Below are 19,065 nucleotides of genomic sequence, written 5' to 3'. Positions count from 1 at the left end.
TTTGTCTTCTATCTTACTATCATACTGGATTCTTTTTCACAAATCCAAGTTTTCATGACGTCAATTTACTTAAACTAATCTCTCAACCCCTTTCTTTACTGCTGAAAAATCAGGGAGGCGAAACAAGCTGTAAAGGACACAATTAGACAGTAAACTGCCGTTGTGAGCCACACTAAACCCAGGTGTTGTACAAAAAAATGCAAACCTCTGTGGGATGGACAGCTAAACTCATGACTTTTTAGTGTACAAGTTTTATATTCAGGCCATTGAAACGCCACGAGAAAGAATCTCTCTATCAAGGTGGCGGTTGTTATTCCACTAGTCTACAAAGAATGGCTTACAGTTGGGCGACAAATCCTCCCGATTGATCATTTTGATGTTAAAGGAATATTTCCCGTCACTACAGAGTGGCAGTAAACCACAGCCTCAAACTTTAATTCCAACATTTCTTGCTGAAGCATTAATAACTTGCCTTGATCATTTCAAGGTGTTATTAGGATTGTAGGAGAGAATTTGAGAGATTCTGAAGAAAATTAGAATAGGAACAAATTTAACAAAACTGATAAATAAAACGGGTGTTTTTACTGTATTTGAAAGTCAAATTGGAACATATTTACCCACGACATATTTACACAACAAAGGAACCAATTAAATAGCAAAATACTTCATTCCTCAGCTGGTAGAAACAGGATCTTTTAAAATGAATGCTCCATGGCCATTTATTTTGGACATAAGATATATGACTGCCCTATCACAAAGTGAAAGAGAATTTTCATCATCATCAGAGCAGGCCAAAACCAAACTATTCAAGGCTTTAGGGGAATTCAAGATAATATGTATGGTCGTAAGTAAGTGTGCTTAGCCCATAACGTCACCCACCTGCGCCTTACAAATCGACCTACTCACGACATATTTACACAACAAAGGAACCGGTCAACACGATTAAACATTTTGAAGTCTCACAGCTAATAACACCAAAGCAAAACTGACCAATCAGTTTACACAAAACTAGTTTTGTAGACATCGACTGACGAAAACTCTTCACTTTCCGTTACGTGCAGTTCTCGAAACATCAGTGAGCCACTATAACCAACAACAGTTCTTCTCAGAACTACTCTCACCCGAACGATCACAGTACACCATCAAAATCAGTCAAACAGGAACAGTTTACAGTAGCAAACATTTGCCTTTCTAAGAACAAACTCTCTGTTGCCGACTTTGGGAAAAATGCTGAACACCACTGATGAACATACAAACTCCTCATTTGAAGTCAGGTATCCGGCGTCACGTGTGGGGATGTCTGCAGCATTTGCAGCCTTGAACACTTTTTTCTCCATCGCCGCGACACTTGGCAATGTTCTCATCCTACTTGCTCTTAACAAAGTGACTTCGATTCGTCCTCCAACGAAACTTTTGTTTCGATGTCTGGCGGTCACCGATCTTTGTGTTGGATTGGTAATACAACCGCTGTTTACAGTGATGCTTCTTGCCAGCTTAAACTATAATGAATATTTTTATGTTGCTTCAATAGAGGTGATCTCATCTCAAGTTCTTTGTGGTGTCTCCCTCTTGACCTCAGCTGCAATAAGTGTGGACAGACTTCTTGCGTTGTCGTTGGGTCTGAGGTATAGATACCTTGTTACATTAAGGCGGGTGCGAGCGCTTATTATCTCCTTTTGGTTCCTAATTGGTGCTTCGGTTGGGTGTGTCTTCATTTCAGGAATTAACAATTTTGTAAATGCTGTTGTGATGCTTATTTTACTTCTTATCTCGGCCATCTCTTACGCTAATGTCCATTTCCGTCTCCGTCACCAACTGCTTCATGTACAAGGCCACGTTCACCAACGACAACAACTTCCTCCCAATGGCGTAGTACCGACTGCATTGAATGTAGCGCGATACAAGAAAACGGTTTCCTTCATAGCATGGGTACAACTTGGATTATTTGTTTGCTTCTCTCCTCTTTGTATTATTATAGTTTCATCCCATTTTGTTGAGTTTTCAGACGATAATATAATTGACTTTTTCGTTTGTTTACTATTCTTAAACTCATCTCTAAACCCTATTCTTTACTGCTGGAAAATCAGGGAGGTGAAACAGGCGGTAAAGGACATAATTAGACAGTTAAACTGTTGCTGTGAGCTAAATTGAACCTTTGTGTAGTAAAAAACAATATAAAACTCTGTGGAAAGAAAAAAACGGCTGGACCTAAATACAAGTTTTATTCTGACTACAGAATTGCCACGTGATCAAGAGAGGATCTCTGAATCAAGGTGACAGTTGTTATTCCCCTGGTCTACAAAGAGTGGCTCTATACGTTGGGTGACAACATCCTCCTAAATGATTATTTTGATGTTGTGTGAAGGAATATTTGCTGCCACCATAGGGTGCGACTGAACCACAGGCTCTCCTACAATCGGCGGGACCAAAAAAGCTAAAACGGAACCTACACCAACCTGTTTTCTAGTTCAAACAGGTATAAAGATACTGAACACCGCTGTACTCTTTTGTTCACCGGCTACTGAGCAAAGCTGCAAAGCCAACGAGTTTGGGAAAGGAGAACCAGTTGTGGTCTACGACATGACACTCTAATGATATTTCGTCTTTCCTCTCAGAACAATTGAAAACTCACCTACATCCAACTGGAAACGTGTTAGAGTACATTGATACCATGCAGTTCAAACCTTATTCACATATAAATATAGCTCGATAGCGCTGAAGCAATTTGGCAGTGAAGGAAGAACATTCCATGACCTATAAATTATGTATACAAAAAAAGCCTACGTGCACTCCCTCGGACCCTTTTAAATGCATAGTAAATGAAAATAGGCTGTTTATTATAGATATTTTTGTTTGACATGTCTCTTTTTTTCTCTTTCGCTTGTGACGATCTGGAGGATTTCTTCCGTTTGACAAAAATATTCAAACTTGAAGCATGTGACATAAAAATAATGTTTAGCAAACGTTTATGTAAACTCAATAAAAGAATAAATTTAACAAATAATGACACTTCATCAGCGAATTTTTCCGTTTTCTTTGCTGAAACTTTCCTAACTTCCCTTCTTCTTCGTAAGATGTTTCTAGGAGAAAAAGAAACGGCGATCCATTATTGATGCCCATTAAATTCACCACCGATCTGTTCGTCTCATCAATTAAAAGCTGCACGCAGCTTGAACAAGAAATGATTGACACATGTCTAGGCAAATCGAGCTTGTATCACATGATAACATCTCTCATAAAGAAAAAGCCATGCTGAAAGTTTCAAATTAATGGCCTAAAAGAGGAAAAGTTCTTTGTTCGCGTTTTGTCCTTTCTTGATCGTAAATGCATGTATTTACTTTACGGTCAATACACTGAAATACCTTTACGTCAGGGTAACCTTTAGATATAGAGAATTAGAGAAGGAATAAATTTAACAAAAACTGATACTGAGATGTGGCCGATGTTTTCACCAGATTTGAATGTCAAATTGCAAAATGATCCATCCCTCAGCTGGTAGAAACAGGATCCTTGACAATAAATGCACTTTTCATTTATTGCGGTCATAAGAAATATAACTGCCATATAACTTAAAAGAATAATTGCATCCTCATCTAATAAGGCTAACACCAAACTTAAGTATTTACAAAAAATTCAAAGTCAAATTGCATGAACATAATCTGTTGATCTCTTCTGTCACTAATTGCGGCCTGTTTCACAAACCCTCCACCATTGTAAGGCGGTGTTTACCTGGAAACGGTTCTCTGTCATAGGTGTTTGCCTGCGCTACATTCTTTAATGTTTCTTGTATTTATACTAATTTTGATGGACGGGCTGCTGACTTCGCTCAGTGTTGTTTTTAAGATATTTGTCCATTTAGACTACCATTTGGTGCACTGAACGATATTGACGGATGACATAGCTTTTTAAAAGGGCGCGCTCTGATTGGTTAATACGCTTGATCGATTTGCCTGTGGGCTGCACGCTGACGTCAGTTTGTTTTCCTTTTTTTTTCCACACGAAACGAAAGATGTTGAAAGTCTCAATGTTATAAAAGAAACGGTAAGCGTGCAGCGTGCAACTACGGTCATGATTCATATTAACAAGGAGCTGTACAAGTCACTAGGAGGCTCCATGGGGATTTTTTGACCGCGCGAGATCCGGGTACAAACATAGCACGAGCTTTAAAAGAGTCAACATGCAAACATGGCGGCTCGATACGATACCACGATTGTTATCTGGAAAGGTGTATTAAAAACAATGTAATACAATAAAGTCTTTATGTGATGGAATCTAGGGTTTCCAACAAAAGCACCCGTAATATTGTTAGGCCTTCTCAACTGAAAAGAGGTCAACGGAAAGGAAAGATTGCCAGAGGGCGACAGACTCAAAAGTCTACGCATGCTCAGATACTGATCTTAGCGAAGTTCTATACCATTACGTACTACTTTGGACAAAGAAAACAGGGATCTTTGGAATAAGATTTATCACGTTTCTTTGGGTGGAATTTCCTAACATTTGCTGGACTGTTAAACATATTTGTGGCCTTCCTAGTGCCTGTTGATAAGAAAAATCATAAGGCCAAATTTGAGATAGAGAAAGAAAACACAAAATTGCAAATAGGGAGGAAACTACTTTTGTGACCTCTATTTCTCTATTTTCTACGGATTTAGATGATCAGCAGGACAATCTTTACAAAACTGTGAAAATTTTGAGAGATCTCACCGAAGCAAATCGAAGAAAATCAAAGGCAAAGCCAAATTATAGCTGGCGAGCGCCTCCCTTCGTGGAGCCTTAGCTTAAAAACGAAAATCATTTTGATAATATTTACTCCAGTAAACGATAGTCCGAACCTGACTCATTGCCTTCTGATGGCTTTTAGTGACCTTGAAAAGCGAAAACATAAAAGTTTTCTAGAAAAACATAACGCTGGCGCGCGCGCCAACATTAAGTGAAAACCCTATAAAGCCTTCTTAAACTTCCTTGAAGAAATGTTGCTCTGAAAGTGTGTAAAAAGATCGTTAAAGTTTTTTTTCGCCATTTTCGATATAAATTTTTTTTATAATTAATTGCTTGCACTGATAAGCACTGCTTGTAATAAAAACATTAATTTGAATTTAAAAGAAATAAAACGAAGCCGGCGTCAGTTTTATTTTCCAAATGATCACTGGGTGGAGAAGTTTCATCAATTGAACTTACTAATGGGGTCGCATTACTCGCCAAAAAAAAATTGTTTGTTATTTTAAAAATAAATTCAGCAACCATTAAAAATTTAGACTAATAGCAGATGTTTTGTAGAGCTATCTGCAATTACGCTCAGCCCATAAGAGCACCCACAGGCGCCATACAAATTGACTCATTTACGACATTTACACAACAAAGAATCCGATCAACACGACCAAACTTTACCGATGGATTGCAGCTAACCAATCACTAAACACTTACGCTACTTGAGTTTTAGCTTTTTCCCGTGATGGTTTAAAGATACTTGTCCATTTGGTCTAACATTTAACGCGCTGAATGATATCGAATTTCAATATAGCCTTTACTAAGTAAATTGACGGGAAGGGAAGGGAATGAGGTAATATGCGTGTATTGTGGCTTTCTGAGTCATGGCTTGCATTGTTAATAAGAAGCTGTTACATCGAAGCCTAAGGGCGTTATAGATGTAGACTTGTAAACGCTGTTTCAAATAAGGCTTCCATGAAAAAAAATGGAATGTCTAAGTGAAAGTGTTAAAAGAATGATAAATAGCGTTTTTTTCCATTTTATTTGTAAAATTGCTTTTGAATAACTGCTTTTACTTAATTTATTAGCACTGCTTATCAAGAAAAAGTAATTTCTATTGACTACAGAAATAAAACGAAGCGTGTGTCAGTTTTATTTTCGAAAGGTTCGCCGGGTGCGGAAGTTTCATCAATTGTCTCAACTCATAGAGTCGCTTTGCTTAAAAAAAAAATCAGTCAATTTTTTTATTTCGATAACATACTCAAGTAACCATTCATTCCAAATTTCAATTACTCGAGCAAACTGACCATAATGTAAATGTGCAGCAGATAACTTGTATGATCGTTTGTTATTGTGCTTCGTTCAAAAGGTCACCTACCGGCGCCATATAGATCGGATTATTTACAACATTTACGCTAAAAAAAACGGACCCATTAACGCGACCAAACATTATGGACGGATCTATACCAAGCAATCACGACTGACCTACGCCAGTAACAGCCGATAACATCAGCTGGACTTTTAAAACAAGTTATCTCCGGACTACTGAATCGCCACAAGAGGTGGTAGTTGTCATTTATCAAAGAATTGGTCTGTGCTTAGCATGGTGCATTCGAAGAACTACTGTTACTTGATAAACGCTGCTTATCAAGAAAAAGTAATTGGAATTGACAAGAAGTAAAATGAAGCGTGCGTCAATTTTATTTTCTAAATGTTTACCATCAGTTTGAGATGTTTCATCAGTTAAAACGACTGATGGAGTCGCTATACTTCGAAAAATTAATTATAATCTCAATGATAAGTTCACCGAAAATCAGAATTCAGGATGAGGTGCAAATCAAAACCAATCGCAATTTATTTTACCTTTGCTCTGATTGGCCGTTGTTGTGACACTTAGTAAATCCTTTAACTCTCAAGATCTGATTGTCAATTCTCCCCTTTAGCTGCTACACGTCTCATTGTGAATCAGTTGTGAGAATTTGTAGTAGATCAAGATAACAACTTCTACCTGATAAGTTGGAGTTTTCTCAATGCCTGTTTGCAGGATATTGCATGAATACTATGGGGAGAAGTTACATGTCAATCACTTCTGGGAGTTAAAGGGTTAAAAAAAAAAGTTGTAAAGCGCTCACTTGGCTTTCGCTTATCAAATGCGGACCGTGTGTCAAGGGATTCATTGAACGTGTTGGATGTAAAGTGTGGCCTCGCTCACTCAGGGAGATCGGTAAACTCGATCAGACGCAGATTGTTATCTACAGACATAACGAGAAAAAAAAACAGTCAAATGATCAAACAATTTTGTCGTACATAATAATTAAAATGCTTATTACCTAATCGGAGAAGAAAGCGATGAGGAAACGATTGGGATCGAGGGCATAACGTGGAAGGAAGTGCATTCCTGTTAGTGGTGATTGGATCACGTGGCCACTAACAACACCTGAGCAGATTAAAAATATATAGTTAATTATCTCCTACCATGACATTTAAGATCATAACTCGGAATTTTATTTCTGCGGAATTTCGTTGAAACGAAGCACGTTTAGTCGGAATTCCACCTTGTGCCAGCATATATTGGGAAATATCCCTCGTCCAACTTGGTGTTTATTAGGTGAGAGCTAAGGGACCGGCAAAAAGGTACTATGGAAATAATTTGATGGCAGCTTACAGATCTCGTATAAAATTTTCAAGGTAGACAGTTTGGGTGATCAGTGTATCACATAAAAAGGACCTTGGCATAAAGCAGCTTTGGACCGATGCGTGATATTTTACTATACACATTGCGCTCCGATGTAACGCTCATTGGATGAGTCAATTTACGGAATAAGCAATTTTCAATAAAGAAGAGTGTTCTATGTATGTTCCAGGTATTCACCAATTGGTGTTTGCAGTTTGATTGCCGCACGAGTGGCAAGAATGGTAACATCTTGGGATCAATGCAGAAAATTGGCATGTTTATTGTCACAGACACTATTGGCTCATTTATCCACACCTTGGTTTTTCTACCGATCGTTTACTTCGCTTTTACGAGGAAGAATCCATATGCCTTTTAAAGGCCTGAGAGACACACTAATGACAGCACTTAGTATTGCTTTCAGGCAAATGTTAAGCAACCAGAGATAAGGATAATATGGGAGCTGGTACGTTTAGAGTAAGAGGAACTGATCTCCCTGTCATCGACGAAGGTATACCTTAATTGCTTGAATACAAGGCGCCCTTTGGAGAAAAAAAATAATGGTTCTTCATTTCAATGATAAAAGTCTCCGGTAAAATGAGACACTTCTGCAGGTCTTGGTAAACAATACTTGGACAGACACATACCGTGATCTTAATTTATGCGAGGGATAGGACCCTGAGAAACAGGAGCTGAGGTGTGTCAATATTTCATGCAAAATTCCTTATTTAACTGGGAAAGATGGTCCTGAAGTTGACGGCGGCAGTATAAGGTATTGCAGTATAGGGTATTGCAGTTGAGGATATTGCAGTACAGGATATCGCAATAAAAAGTACTGCAGTGGGGTTTTTTGCGGTGTTGGTAAGATTTTCCGGTGGAAATTTCCATACTTACATCTTACTCATGTCAGGTTGTTCGATTCTTAACGTCCTTACTTTCCTTTACCGCAAGATGGATTTACTTTCACCCTACCCCCTCCATAGCTACGCTTTTGAATGAGCTGTACAAAGCTCGTGTTCAGTAAGCTGATAACAACTTATTAAATGATTGATCTCTGGAGCTTATATGGAGATGAAATTATCTTGATGCAAATCTTTCTATTTGGTTTTCGTACTTTAATGGAATACTATCTTGTGCAGTAAATTCTTATTTTCCTCGATTTTTCTTCAGCGCTGCAATGCTCCCCACCACTTTGCGATGTGTTGAAGAGAACAACAGAATAGATCCGCGCATAAGTCGATTTCTGCTACCACTTGGGGCCACCATCAACATGGACGGTTCTGATCTCAACCGACAAGTTTTACTGATATTTGTGGCCCAGTTTTAATTAAAATTTTCAATATTTTCCTCATTGTTCTGTCGAGAGAGGAAACAGTTAAGAAATTGACAAAAAATAGTGTAGAGTTAGTTTCAAAAAACCTTGGAAATACCTCGCGTTACTCAAAAAGAGACGCTACAGGTATTCTATAGTCGTTACAAGCGAGGAGAAATGGTCTGTGTGGCGAAACTGCCACTGAAGCGCATTAATTCATAGAAATGAGGTGAATAATTGATATCTGAAAGACGGTTACGGTGAGACCTAAAACGGTGGAAAATTCTTCTTTTTAGTTCTCTTGTAGATGGTGATAAGCCCAAAATCGATGAAGGACAGAAGAAAAGTAGGTTTCCAGGTTGAACCAATTGATCTGTCACGGCGACAATGTCCCCGTCAAAACTTGAGGTGTCCTCGGTTTATAATATCAGGTTGCCTGAATAAGACAGAACAGCTGATTGTGTTGGTAAAAATAAATTTTATAAAATTGGAAGATGAAAAATGATGAAACAATGACTATCCGACCTTCCTTCTCCATTTAGAAATTGTTTTATCTGCAATACTTAACAGCTTATCCCGGCTTTTACTGTAAATTTTCCTAACTCACTGTTTTAACTCGCTGTTACTTTCATGCACGGATTCACCCAAAGGTTAGCTCTTTGAACCTTCTTTTTTGGAAAATTTTTGCTGTTATTTTAATCAATAGTTCACACTAATATTCTTCCTATACTGATCTGCAAATAACAAACATCCTCTATATATGCAAGAAGTTTATGTCATGTATTGAACAACCTGATAACACTTGATTAAAGGGCCGATTCATTAAACATTCATATCCAAGATGAAAAGGATGAATAAGAAGACACATGTAATTGAGCTGAACAAATTCAAGTTATCTTTTTTTTAATTTGTTATAGTGTAAATAGAAATATCGCCAAGAAATAGTTTGACGTAATACTTCCATAATAATAGGACGGCAATCTAATAATTTGAGGATCCATCTGTCTTTTATGTTTCTTATATCGGCCAGGGATTTTGAATCCTTCTTTGGCAAAATCTGTGATACCTGAGTGTGCATTGTTTAGTTTTAAAAGTGGAGAGAGAACATGTCTATAAAGAGCTTTGTTATAAAGTCTCGAGCCTATTTGACTGTTGTAAGGAACTTAAGGGAAGGCGTTGTAAAACAAAATTCATGGAAAACTGTGGTTAACATTGAAAACACCGACAAAAAAATTTCACCAAAAAATTGTTATAGCATCTATTCATCAAAGAATTTGCTGCTTAGAACGTAATGAAGAGATTTCGTCTTGGGCCAACCCAGAAGAGCCCTCTTAAGACATATGCACCTAGATAGCTGATAACGTTTGGTTTCTCTGATCTTCCTCGCTATTATTCACTTTGTAAAAATTTTGATGTACTCATGCAAGGAGATGAGCTGGTGCAGTTACTAAGACCCTTGCTTCCATAACAAAACTCACGGCAATCGAAGTGAAACTTGGAAGGTCGTGTACTGTTCGTTGCGCATCGGCTAGCAAGTTGAAATGTCTTATATCGGGAGCATAAAAAACTCGTCCCACTACCAGGGCCATCTCGGTTACCCATTTTATTTTAAAAAACGCCCATCTTGGGAACTTGCGCCAATACATCGACAGACTAATGTTAGTGTATGTATATACATTATAAATACGATTTGTGGTGATGTCACTCATGATCTGAGAACTTCAGCTTCGAGTTCCTCGAAGTGATTTTAGATTTGAGATAGAATTCTTTTTGCTGTTTCTAAGTCTTCCTGGATGGCTTCGCTTCTTCTTAACTTCCATTCCTTCAATGGCTCTACTGGGAGACAAGAGAAGTGATAGGGCCCAGAATCATGTCTGTCATCGAGAAAACAAAGTTCACGATAGAGTATTTTATTGCAACGACAATCTAGACGAATTAAAGCTTGCTTTGCTCTCTTTTATTTGCTGTGGTGTGCACTGGAAGAGTCAGCAGCCAACAGGATACGGCTTTCAAGAATTTTTGCAGAAGTATTCAAAAGAAAAATGACTACTTTACCCAGGTGACAAGTATTGATAGAAAAAAAGAGTGTGTTAACTGCTGTAGAGCGATATATGGTTGAGTCGATTCGATTAGTTCATTTAGCTGGTTCCTGTAACATGACGCAACACTCAAATTTTAAAATAGTCTCACAGTGACCATTGTATGAATCAGTGTGAATATGAAAGCGATCTTCGCAGTTATGAACACCACTCCGGTGGTACTGAAAATGAGGCTTAAAAAAATTCATACCTGTACGGATCTGAAAGCAACTCTAGCTTCTTCCAGTAATGGTTTTAAGATATCTGTCCGTTTGGCCTAACATTTAGTGTGCTGAATGATATCGAATTTCAGTATAGTCTTCACTGATTAAATTGACGGGAAGGGAATGAGGTAGCATACATATATTTTGTAGCTTTCTAAGTCATGGCTTGCATTGTTAACAAGAAGCTTTAGATATCGAAGCCTAAAGGATTAATAGATATAGACTTTTAAACGCTGTTTCAAATAAAGCTTCCATGAAAAAGAAAAAAACTTCATGTCTAGCCGAAAGTGTGAAAAGAATGAGAAATAGGGTTTTTGCCATTTTCTCTGTAAAATTGCTTTTGAATAACTGCTTTTACTTAATTTATTAGCACTGCTTATAAAGAAGAAGTAGTTTCTATTGACTATAGAAATGAAAGTGTAGGTCAGTTTTATTTTCCAATAAACAAACAGTTGTCATTCCTCTAGTCAACAAAGAGTGGCTTATCGTAAGGCGACAACATCCTCGCCATTGATCATTTTGATGTTGTTAAAGGAATATCTGATGTCACTATGGAGTGGTGATGAACCACAGGCTTAGCGTTAAAATCAGCTATTTCTTTCATTGCTTTGTTCATTTCAAGATGTTACTAGGATTGTAGGAGAGAATGAGAGAGATTCTGTAAAAAATTAGAATAGAAACAAATATAACAAAACTGATTAATATAAACGATGTTTTTGCTGTATTAAAAGTCAAATTATCGATGCCCATTAAATTCATCCGATCTTTTCGTCTCATCAATTAGAGGCTTCACGCAGCTTGAAAAAGAAATGAATGACACATATCTAGGCAGATCGAGCTTGTATCACATGATAACATCTCTCATAAAGAAAAAGTCATACTGAAAATTTCAAACTAATGGTAAAAAAGATAAACATTTCTTAGTTCGCGTTTTGTCCTTTCTTGATCGTAAATACATGTATTTACTTTACGGTAAATACACTGAAATACCTTTACATCATGTAACCTCTAGATATAGAGAATTAGAGAAGGAATAAATTTAACAAAAACGATAGATTTAGCTGATGTTTTTACCAGACTTGAATGTCAAATTGCAAAATGATCCATCCCTCAGCTGGTAAAAACAGGATCCTTTAAAATGAATGTACCATCCATTTATTGCGGTCATAAGAAACATGACTGCCATATGACTTAAAAGATTAATTGCATGATCATCCGATGATGCTAACACCAAACTAATCAACAGAATTCCAAATTAAACTAACTATTTACAAAAAATTCAAAGTCAAATTGCATGAACGTAATCTTTTGATCTCTTCTGTGACTAGTGGCGGTCTGTTGCACAAACCCTCCAACAATGTAAAAGGGTGTTTACTTGGAAAAGGCTCTCTGTCTTATCAATCAAATAGCAATGAAGGCAAAGTTAAAACTAACTATTGCCTTGATAGAGAGCGTTTACATTCTCTAATGTTTAACGTGTATTTATACTAATTTTGATATACACTTCGCTAATACTAATTTTGATATATATTGCACCCAGTGTTGTTTTTAAGATATTTGTCCATTTAGACTACCACTTATAGTGCACTGAATGGATATTGACTAATGACATAGCCTTACTAAAGCGCGCGCTCTGATTGGCTGAGACCCTTGATCCCTTTGCCCGTAAGTTGCATGCTGACATCACTTTGTTTTCCTCTTTTTTCCTACTCGAAACGAAAGATGTTGAAAGTCTCGATGTCATAAAAGAAACGGTTAACGCGTAGCGTGCAACCGTGGTCATGATTTATATTAAAAAGGAGTTGTAGACGTCTTAAGCTTCCTTAAAAAAGTGTTGCTCTGAAAGTGTGTAAAAAGATCGTTAAAGATTGCTTTTTCGCCATTTTCATCGCAATATATTTTTTATAAAGAATTGCTTGTACTTGATAAGCACTACTTATGAGGAAAAATCAGTTTGAATTGACAAGAAAACGAAGCGTGCTTCAGTTTTATTTTCCAAATGTTCACCAGGTGGAGAAGTTTCATCGGTTGAACTGACTGATGGGGTCGCATTACTTTATTATTTCTTATTTTAATGATCAACAACCATTAAAAATTAAGACTATATAATAGCAGATGTTTTTTAGAGCCATTTGCAATTACGCCAAGCCCATAAGAGCACCTACCAGCGCCATACAAATTGACTCATTTACGACATTTACACAACAAACAAACCGATCAACGCGACCGAACTTTATCGATGGAGGCAGCTAGCGAATTACGACCGACTTACGCTACTTGTGTTTAACTGGCAATTCCGTCATGGCAAAATTGACCAATCACTTTACATGAACTGGACTTATTACACTCGACTGACAACGAGCAGGAACACTTACAGTGATCAACATCTTCCTTACTGACAAAAACACTCTCTGCCTCTTTTAGAGTAATGCCCAACACCACTGATGACTATACAAAGTTATCATATTAATACTTAATGGCATTGAGCCACAGGCTTAATGCTAAAATCAGCTATTTCTTGCTGAAACATTTATAACTTGCTCTGTTCATTTCAAAATGTTACTAGGATTATAGGAGAGAATTAAAGAGATTTTTTGGAAAATTAGAAGAGGAACAAATGACTTTGAAAATGTTTTTACTGATTTGAAAGTCAAATTGCAACATATTTCATCCCTCAGCTGGTAGAAACAGTATCTTTTAAAACGAATGCACTATATCCATTTATTTCGGACATAAGAAATGTGACTGCCCGTGTCACTTGAAAGTGATAGGGGAATTCAAGATAATTTGTATGGTCGTTTGTAATTGTGCTTAGCAAATCAGGTCACCTACCTGCGTCTTACAAATTGACCTAATCACGACATATTTACACAACAAAGGAACCGATCAAATTTCAAAATATTTTATCCCTCAGCTGGTAGATACAGGATGTTTTAAAATGAATGCTCCATAGTTATTTATTTTGGACATAAGGAATATGACTGCTCGTATCACCTGACCATTTGTATGGTCGTATGTAATTGTGCTTAGTCCCTAAGCCCATAACGTCACCTACCTGCGCCATACAAATCGACCTACTCACGACATATTTACACATCAAAGGAACCGATCAACACGTCTCACAGCTAATAACACAAGAGGAATCTGACCAATCAGTTTACACAGAATTAGTTTTGTAGAAGTCGACTGACGAAGACTCTTCACTTTCCGCTTGTGCAGTTCTTGAAACATCAGTGAGCCACTATCACCAACAACAGTCCTTCTCAGAACTACTCTCACCCGAGTGATCACAGTACACCATCAAAATCAGCCAAACAAGAACAGTTTACAGTAGCCAACATTTGCCTTTCTGAGAAAAAACTCTCTGTTGCCGGCTATGAGAAAAATGCTGAACACCACTGATGAACATACAAACTCCTCATTTGAAGTCAGGTATCCGGCGTCACTTGTGGGGATGTCTGCAGCATTTGCATCCTTGAACACTTTTTCCTCCATCACCGCGACACTTGGCAATGTTCTCATCCTACTTGCTCTTAACAAAGTGACTTCGATTTGTCCTCCAACGAAACTTTTGTTTCGATGTCTGGCGGTCACCGATCTTTGTGTTGGACTAATAACACAACCGCTGTTTACAGTGATGCTTCTTGCCAGCAGCAACGTTTATGAATATGTTGAAGACATACGGGTGATCTCATCTATAGTTCTTTGTGGTGTCTCCCTCTTGACATCAACTGCGATAAGTGTGGACAGACTTCTTGCGTTGTCGTTGGGTCTGAGGTATAGATACGTTGTTACATTAAGGCGGGTGCGAGCGCTTATTATCTGCTTTTGGTTTCTAATTGGTGCTTCGGTTGGGTGTCTCTTCATTTTAGAAATTTACTTTTTTGTGTATGCTGTTGTGGTGCTTATTTCTCTTCTTATCTCGGCCATCTCTTACGCTAATATCTACTTCCGTCTCTGTCATCTACTGCTTCATGCACAAGGCCATGTTCACCAACGAGAACATCTTCCTCCCAATGGCGTTGTACCGTCTGCATTGAATTTAGCGCGATACAAGAAAACGGTTTCCATCATAGCATGGGTACAGCTTGGATTATTTGCTTGTTACTCTCCTATTTGTATTGCTTTAATTTCATCACATTTTGAAAAGTTTTTTAGCAAGAATATAATTTACTTTTTCCTTTGTTTACTATTCTTAAACTCATCTCTAAACCCTATTCTTTACTGCTTGAAAATCAGGGAGGTGAAACAGGCAGTAAAGGACACAGTTCGACAGTTAAACTGTTGTTGTGAGCTAAATTGAACCTTTGTGTAAAGAAAAACAATGTAAAACTCTGTGGAAAGAAAAAAAAGGCTGGACTTAAATACAAGTTATATTCTGACTACTGAATTGCCACATGATCAAGAGAGGATCTCTGTATCAAGGTGACAGTTGTTATTCTCCTGGTCTACAAAGAGTGGCTCTATACGTTGGGTGACAACATCTTCCTAAATGATCATTTTGATGTTGTGTGAAGGAATATTTGCTGCCACCATAGGGTCACAGACTCTCCTACAATCGGCGGGACCAAAAAAGCTAAAACGGAACCTACCCCTAAACTGTTTTCTAGTTCAAACAGGTATAAAGATACTGAACACCGCTGTACACTGTTGTTCACCGGCTACTTAGCAAAGCTGCAAAGCCAACGAGTTTGGGAAAGGAGAACCAGTTGTGGTCTACGACATGACACTCTAATCATATTTCGTCTTTCCTCTCAGAACAATTGAAAACTCACCTACATCCAACTGGAAACGTGTTAGAGTACATTGATACCAGGCAGTTCAAACCTTATTCACATATAAATATCACTCGATAGCGCTGAAGCAGTTTGGTAGTGAAGGAAGAACATTCCATTACCTATAAAATATATATACAAAAAAAGCCTACATGCACTCCCTCGGACCCTTTTAAAGGTATAGTAAATGAAAACTAGGCTGTTTATTATAGATATTTTTGTTTGACATGTTTCTTTTTTCTCTTTCGCTTGTGATGATCTGGAGGATTTCTTCCGTTTGACAAAAATATTCAAACTTAGAGCATGTGACATGAAAATAATGTTAAGCGAACGTTTATGTAAACTCAATAAAAGAATAAATTTAACAAATAGTGACACTTCATCAGCGATTTTTTCCGTTTTTCTTAGCTAAAAGTTTCCAAACTTCCCTTCTTCATCGTAAGATGTTTCTGAGAGAAAAAGAAACGGCGATCCATTATTGATGCCCATTAAATTCACCACCGATCTTTTCGTCTCATCAATTAGAAGCTGCACGCAGCTTGAACAAGAAATGATTGACACATGTCTAGGCAAATCGAGCTTGTATCACATGATAACATCTCTCATAAAGAAAAAGCCATGCTGAAAGTTTCAAATTAATGGTCTAAAAGAGAAAAAGTTCTTTGTTCGCGTTTTGTCCTTTCTTGATCGTAAATGCATGTATTTACTTTACGGTCAATACACTGAAATACCTTTACATCAGGGTAACCTCTAGATATAGAGAATTAGAGAAGGAATACATTTAACACAAACGATGGATGTAGCTGATGTTTTCACCTGATTTGAATGTCAAATGGCACAATGATTCATCCCTCAGCTGGTTGAAACAGGATCCTTTACAATGAATGCACTTTTCATCTATTGCGGTCATAAGAAATATGACTGCCATATAACTTTTAAAGAATAATTGCATCATCATCTGATGAGGCTAACACCAAACTAGTTAATAGAATTCCAAAATTAACTTAAATGTTTGCCAAAAATATAATGTCAAATTGCATGAACATTATCAGTTGATCTCTTCTGTGACTAATGGCGGCCTGTTTCACAAACCCTCCAACATTGTAAGGCGATGTTTACTTGGAAATAGTTCTCTGTTGTAGGCGTTTGCCTGTGCTACATTCTTTAATGTTTCTTGTATTTATACTAATTTTGATGTACGGGCTGCTGACTTCGCTCAGTGTTTTTTTTAGGCTACTATTTGGTGCGATGAACGATATTGACTGATGACATAGCCTTATAAAAGTGCGCGCTCTGATTGGTTAATACGCTTGACCGATTTGCCTGTGGGCTACATGCTGACTTCAGTTTGTTTTCCTTTTTTTTCCTACACAAAACGAAAGATGTTGAAACTCTCAATGTTATATAAGAAACGGTAAGCGTGCAGCGTGCAACCATGGTCATGATTTATATTGACAATGAGCTGTACACGTCCCAAGGAGGCTCCATAAATTTTTTTGACCGCGCGAGATCTGGGTGCAAACATAGCACGAGCCTTAAAAGTGTCGACATGCAAAACTGAAACATGGTGGCTCGATATGATAGCACAATTTTTATCTGAAAAGGTGTATAAAAAACAGTATAATACAATAAAGTCTTTATGCAATGAAATCTAAGGTCTTCTGCAAAAGCACCCGTAATATTCTTAGGCCTTCTACGCCTGAAAAGAGGTCAACGGAAAAGAAAACACAGTAGGAAAGATTGCCACAAGGTGACAGATTAAAAAGTCTACGCATGCTCAGATAGTGATCTTAGCGAAGTTCTATACCATCACGTATTAATTTAGACAAAGAAAATAGGGATCTCTCGAATAAGATTGACCGGTTTCTGTCGGTGGAATTTCCTAAGATTTGCTGAAGTGTTAAACATGTTAGTGGCCTTCCTAGTGCCTGTTGAGAAGAAAAATCATAGGACCAAATTTGAGATAGAGGAAAAAAACACAAAATTGAAAATAGGGAGAAAACTGCTTTTGTGACCCCTGTTTTTTCGGCTTATAAATGACCAGCAAGACAATCTTCACAAAACTGTGAAAATTTTGAGAGATCTCACCGAAGCAAATTGAAGAAAATCAAAGGAAAAGCCAAATTATAGCTGGCGAGCGCCTCCCTTCGTGGAGTCTTAGCTTAAAAACGAAAATCATTTTGATAACATTTACTACGGTAAACGATAGTCCGAACCTGACTCGTTGCCTTCTGATGGCTTTTAGTGACCTTGAAAAGCGAAAACATAAAAATTTTCTAGAGAAACATTACGCTGGCGCGCGCGCCAACATTAAGTGAAAACCCTATGAAGCCTCCTCAAACTTCTCTGGAAAAGTGTCGTTCTAAAAGTGTGTAAAAAGATCGTTAAAGATATTTTTTCGCCATTTCCATCATAAAATGTTTTTTTTATAAATCATTGCTTACACTGATAAGCACTGCTTATGAAGGGCAAATTAATTTGAATTGACAAGATATAAAACGAAGCGGGCGTCAGTTTTATTTTCCAAATGTTCACCAGGTGGAGAAATTTCATCAGTTGAACTTACTAATGGGGTCGCATTTGGGTTCCGTGCTTATTGGTTATCATCAAAAATATAAACAAGTGTTAACTTGTTGCCATAAGTGTATATATATATATATATATATATATAATGTAATGAATTTCTAACTTTGCTTTCTGTTCAGTGCATGGCAAGAATTAGGGTTAACGTTATAAAATGTGACGACGGCCGTTCCTCTATACTTGTTGAAGCTTCCTCAAACTTCTTTGGAAAAGTGTCGTTCTGAAAGTGTGTAAAAAGATCGTTAAAGATATTTTTTCGCCATTTCCATCATAAAATGCTTTTTTTATAAATCATTGCTTACACTGATAAGCACTGCTTATGAAGGGCCAACATTGAGTGAAAACCCTTCAAAAGTAAGTAATATAAAAAAGAAACGCATGCAGCGACGAGTCTCTAAACCCAATTATTATGACCAGTGACGATAAATAACTTGGTCTGACTCAAGTGTTCATTTCGTTTACAATGGTGTCAAGGAGAGAAGAAATAAGAGGAATTGACTAGTACCAACAAGCAAACTTTTACTAATTGAACGCCCAGAAAATATTTGAAACAATTGCATGTTATATTTAGATCTTCCTTAGTGTTCACCATGGGACCAAGAAAGGAGAAACCTTATTGTAATCCGATACTGATACGCCTTTTATCATGGACATCATGACCATTTTCACCAAATGCCATGCCACCCTATTGGCCATGTGAATTAGTGAACGCAAT

The 19,065-nt window shown here is 37.4% G+C and overlaps 2 protein-coding genes across 2 annotated transcripts; both read left to right on the top strand.

Annotated features, from left to right (window-relative positions):
• Positions 1–942: 942 nt before the first annotated feature.
• Positions 943–2,866, top strand: LOC131771170 (adenosine receptor A1-like). The gene is made up of 2 exons (XM_066161339.1): positions 943–1,929; positions 2,237–2,866. The coding sequence occupies exons 1-2, from the start codon at positions 1,228–1,230 to the stop codon at positions 2,324–2,326; spliced, it is 792 nt and encodes a 263-aa protein (XP_066017436.1). The 5' UTR covers positions 943–1,227; the 3' UTR covers positions 2,327–2,866.
• An 11,389-nt stretch (positions 2,867–14,255) lies between these two features.
• On the top strand, positions 14,256–16,093 carry LOC131771160 (melanocortin receptor 4-like). The gene has a single exon (XM_059086940.2). It carries the CDS (start codon positions 14,369–14,371, stop codon positions 15,293–15,295), a length of 927 nt encoding a protein of 308 aa, XP_058942923.2. The 5' UTR covers positions 14,256–14,368; the 3' UTR covers positions 15,296–16,093.
• Positions 16,094–19,065: the final 2,972 nt, after the last annotated feature.

This window comes from Pocillopora verrucosa, chromosome 14, assembly GCF_036669915.1.
Source record: "Pocillopora verrucosa isolate sample1 chromosome 14, ASM3666991v2, whole genome shotgun sequence".
Lineage (NCBI taxonomy): Eukaryota > Metazoa > Cnidaria > Anthozoa > Scleractinia > Pocilloporidae > Pocillopora > Pocillopora verrucosa.
This window is presented reverse-complemented; position numbering and strand designations above follow the sequence as displayed.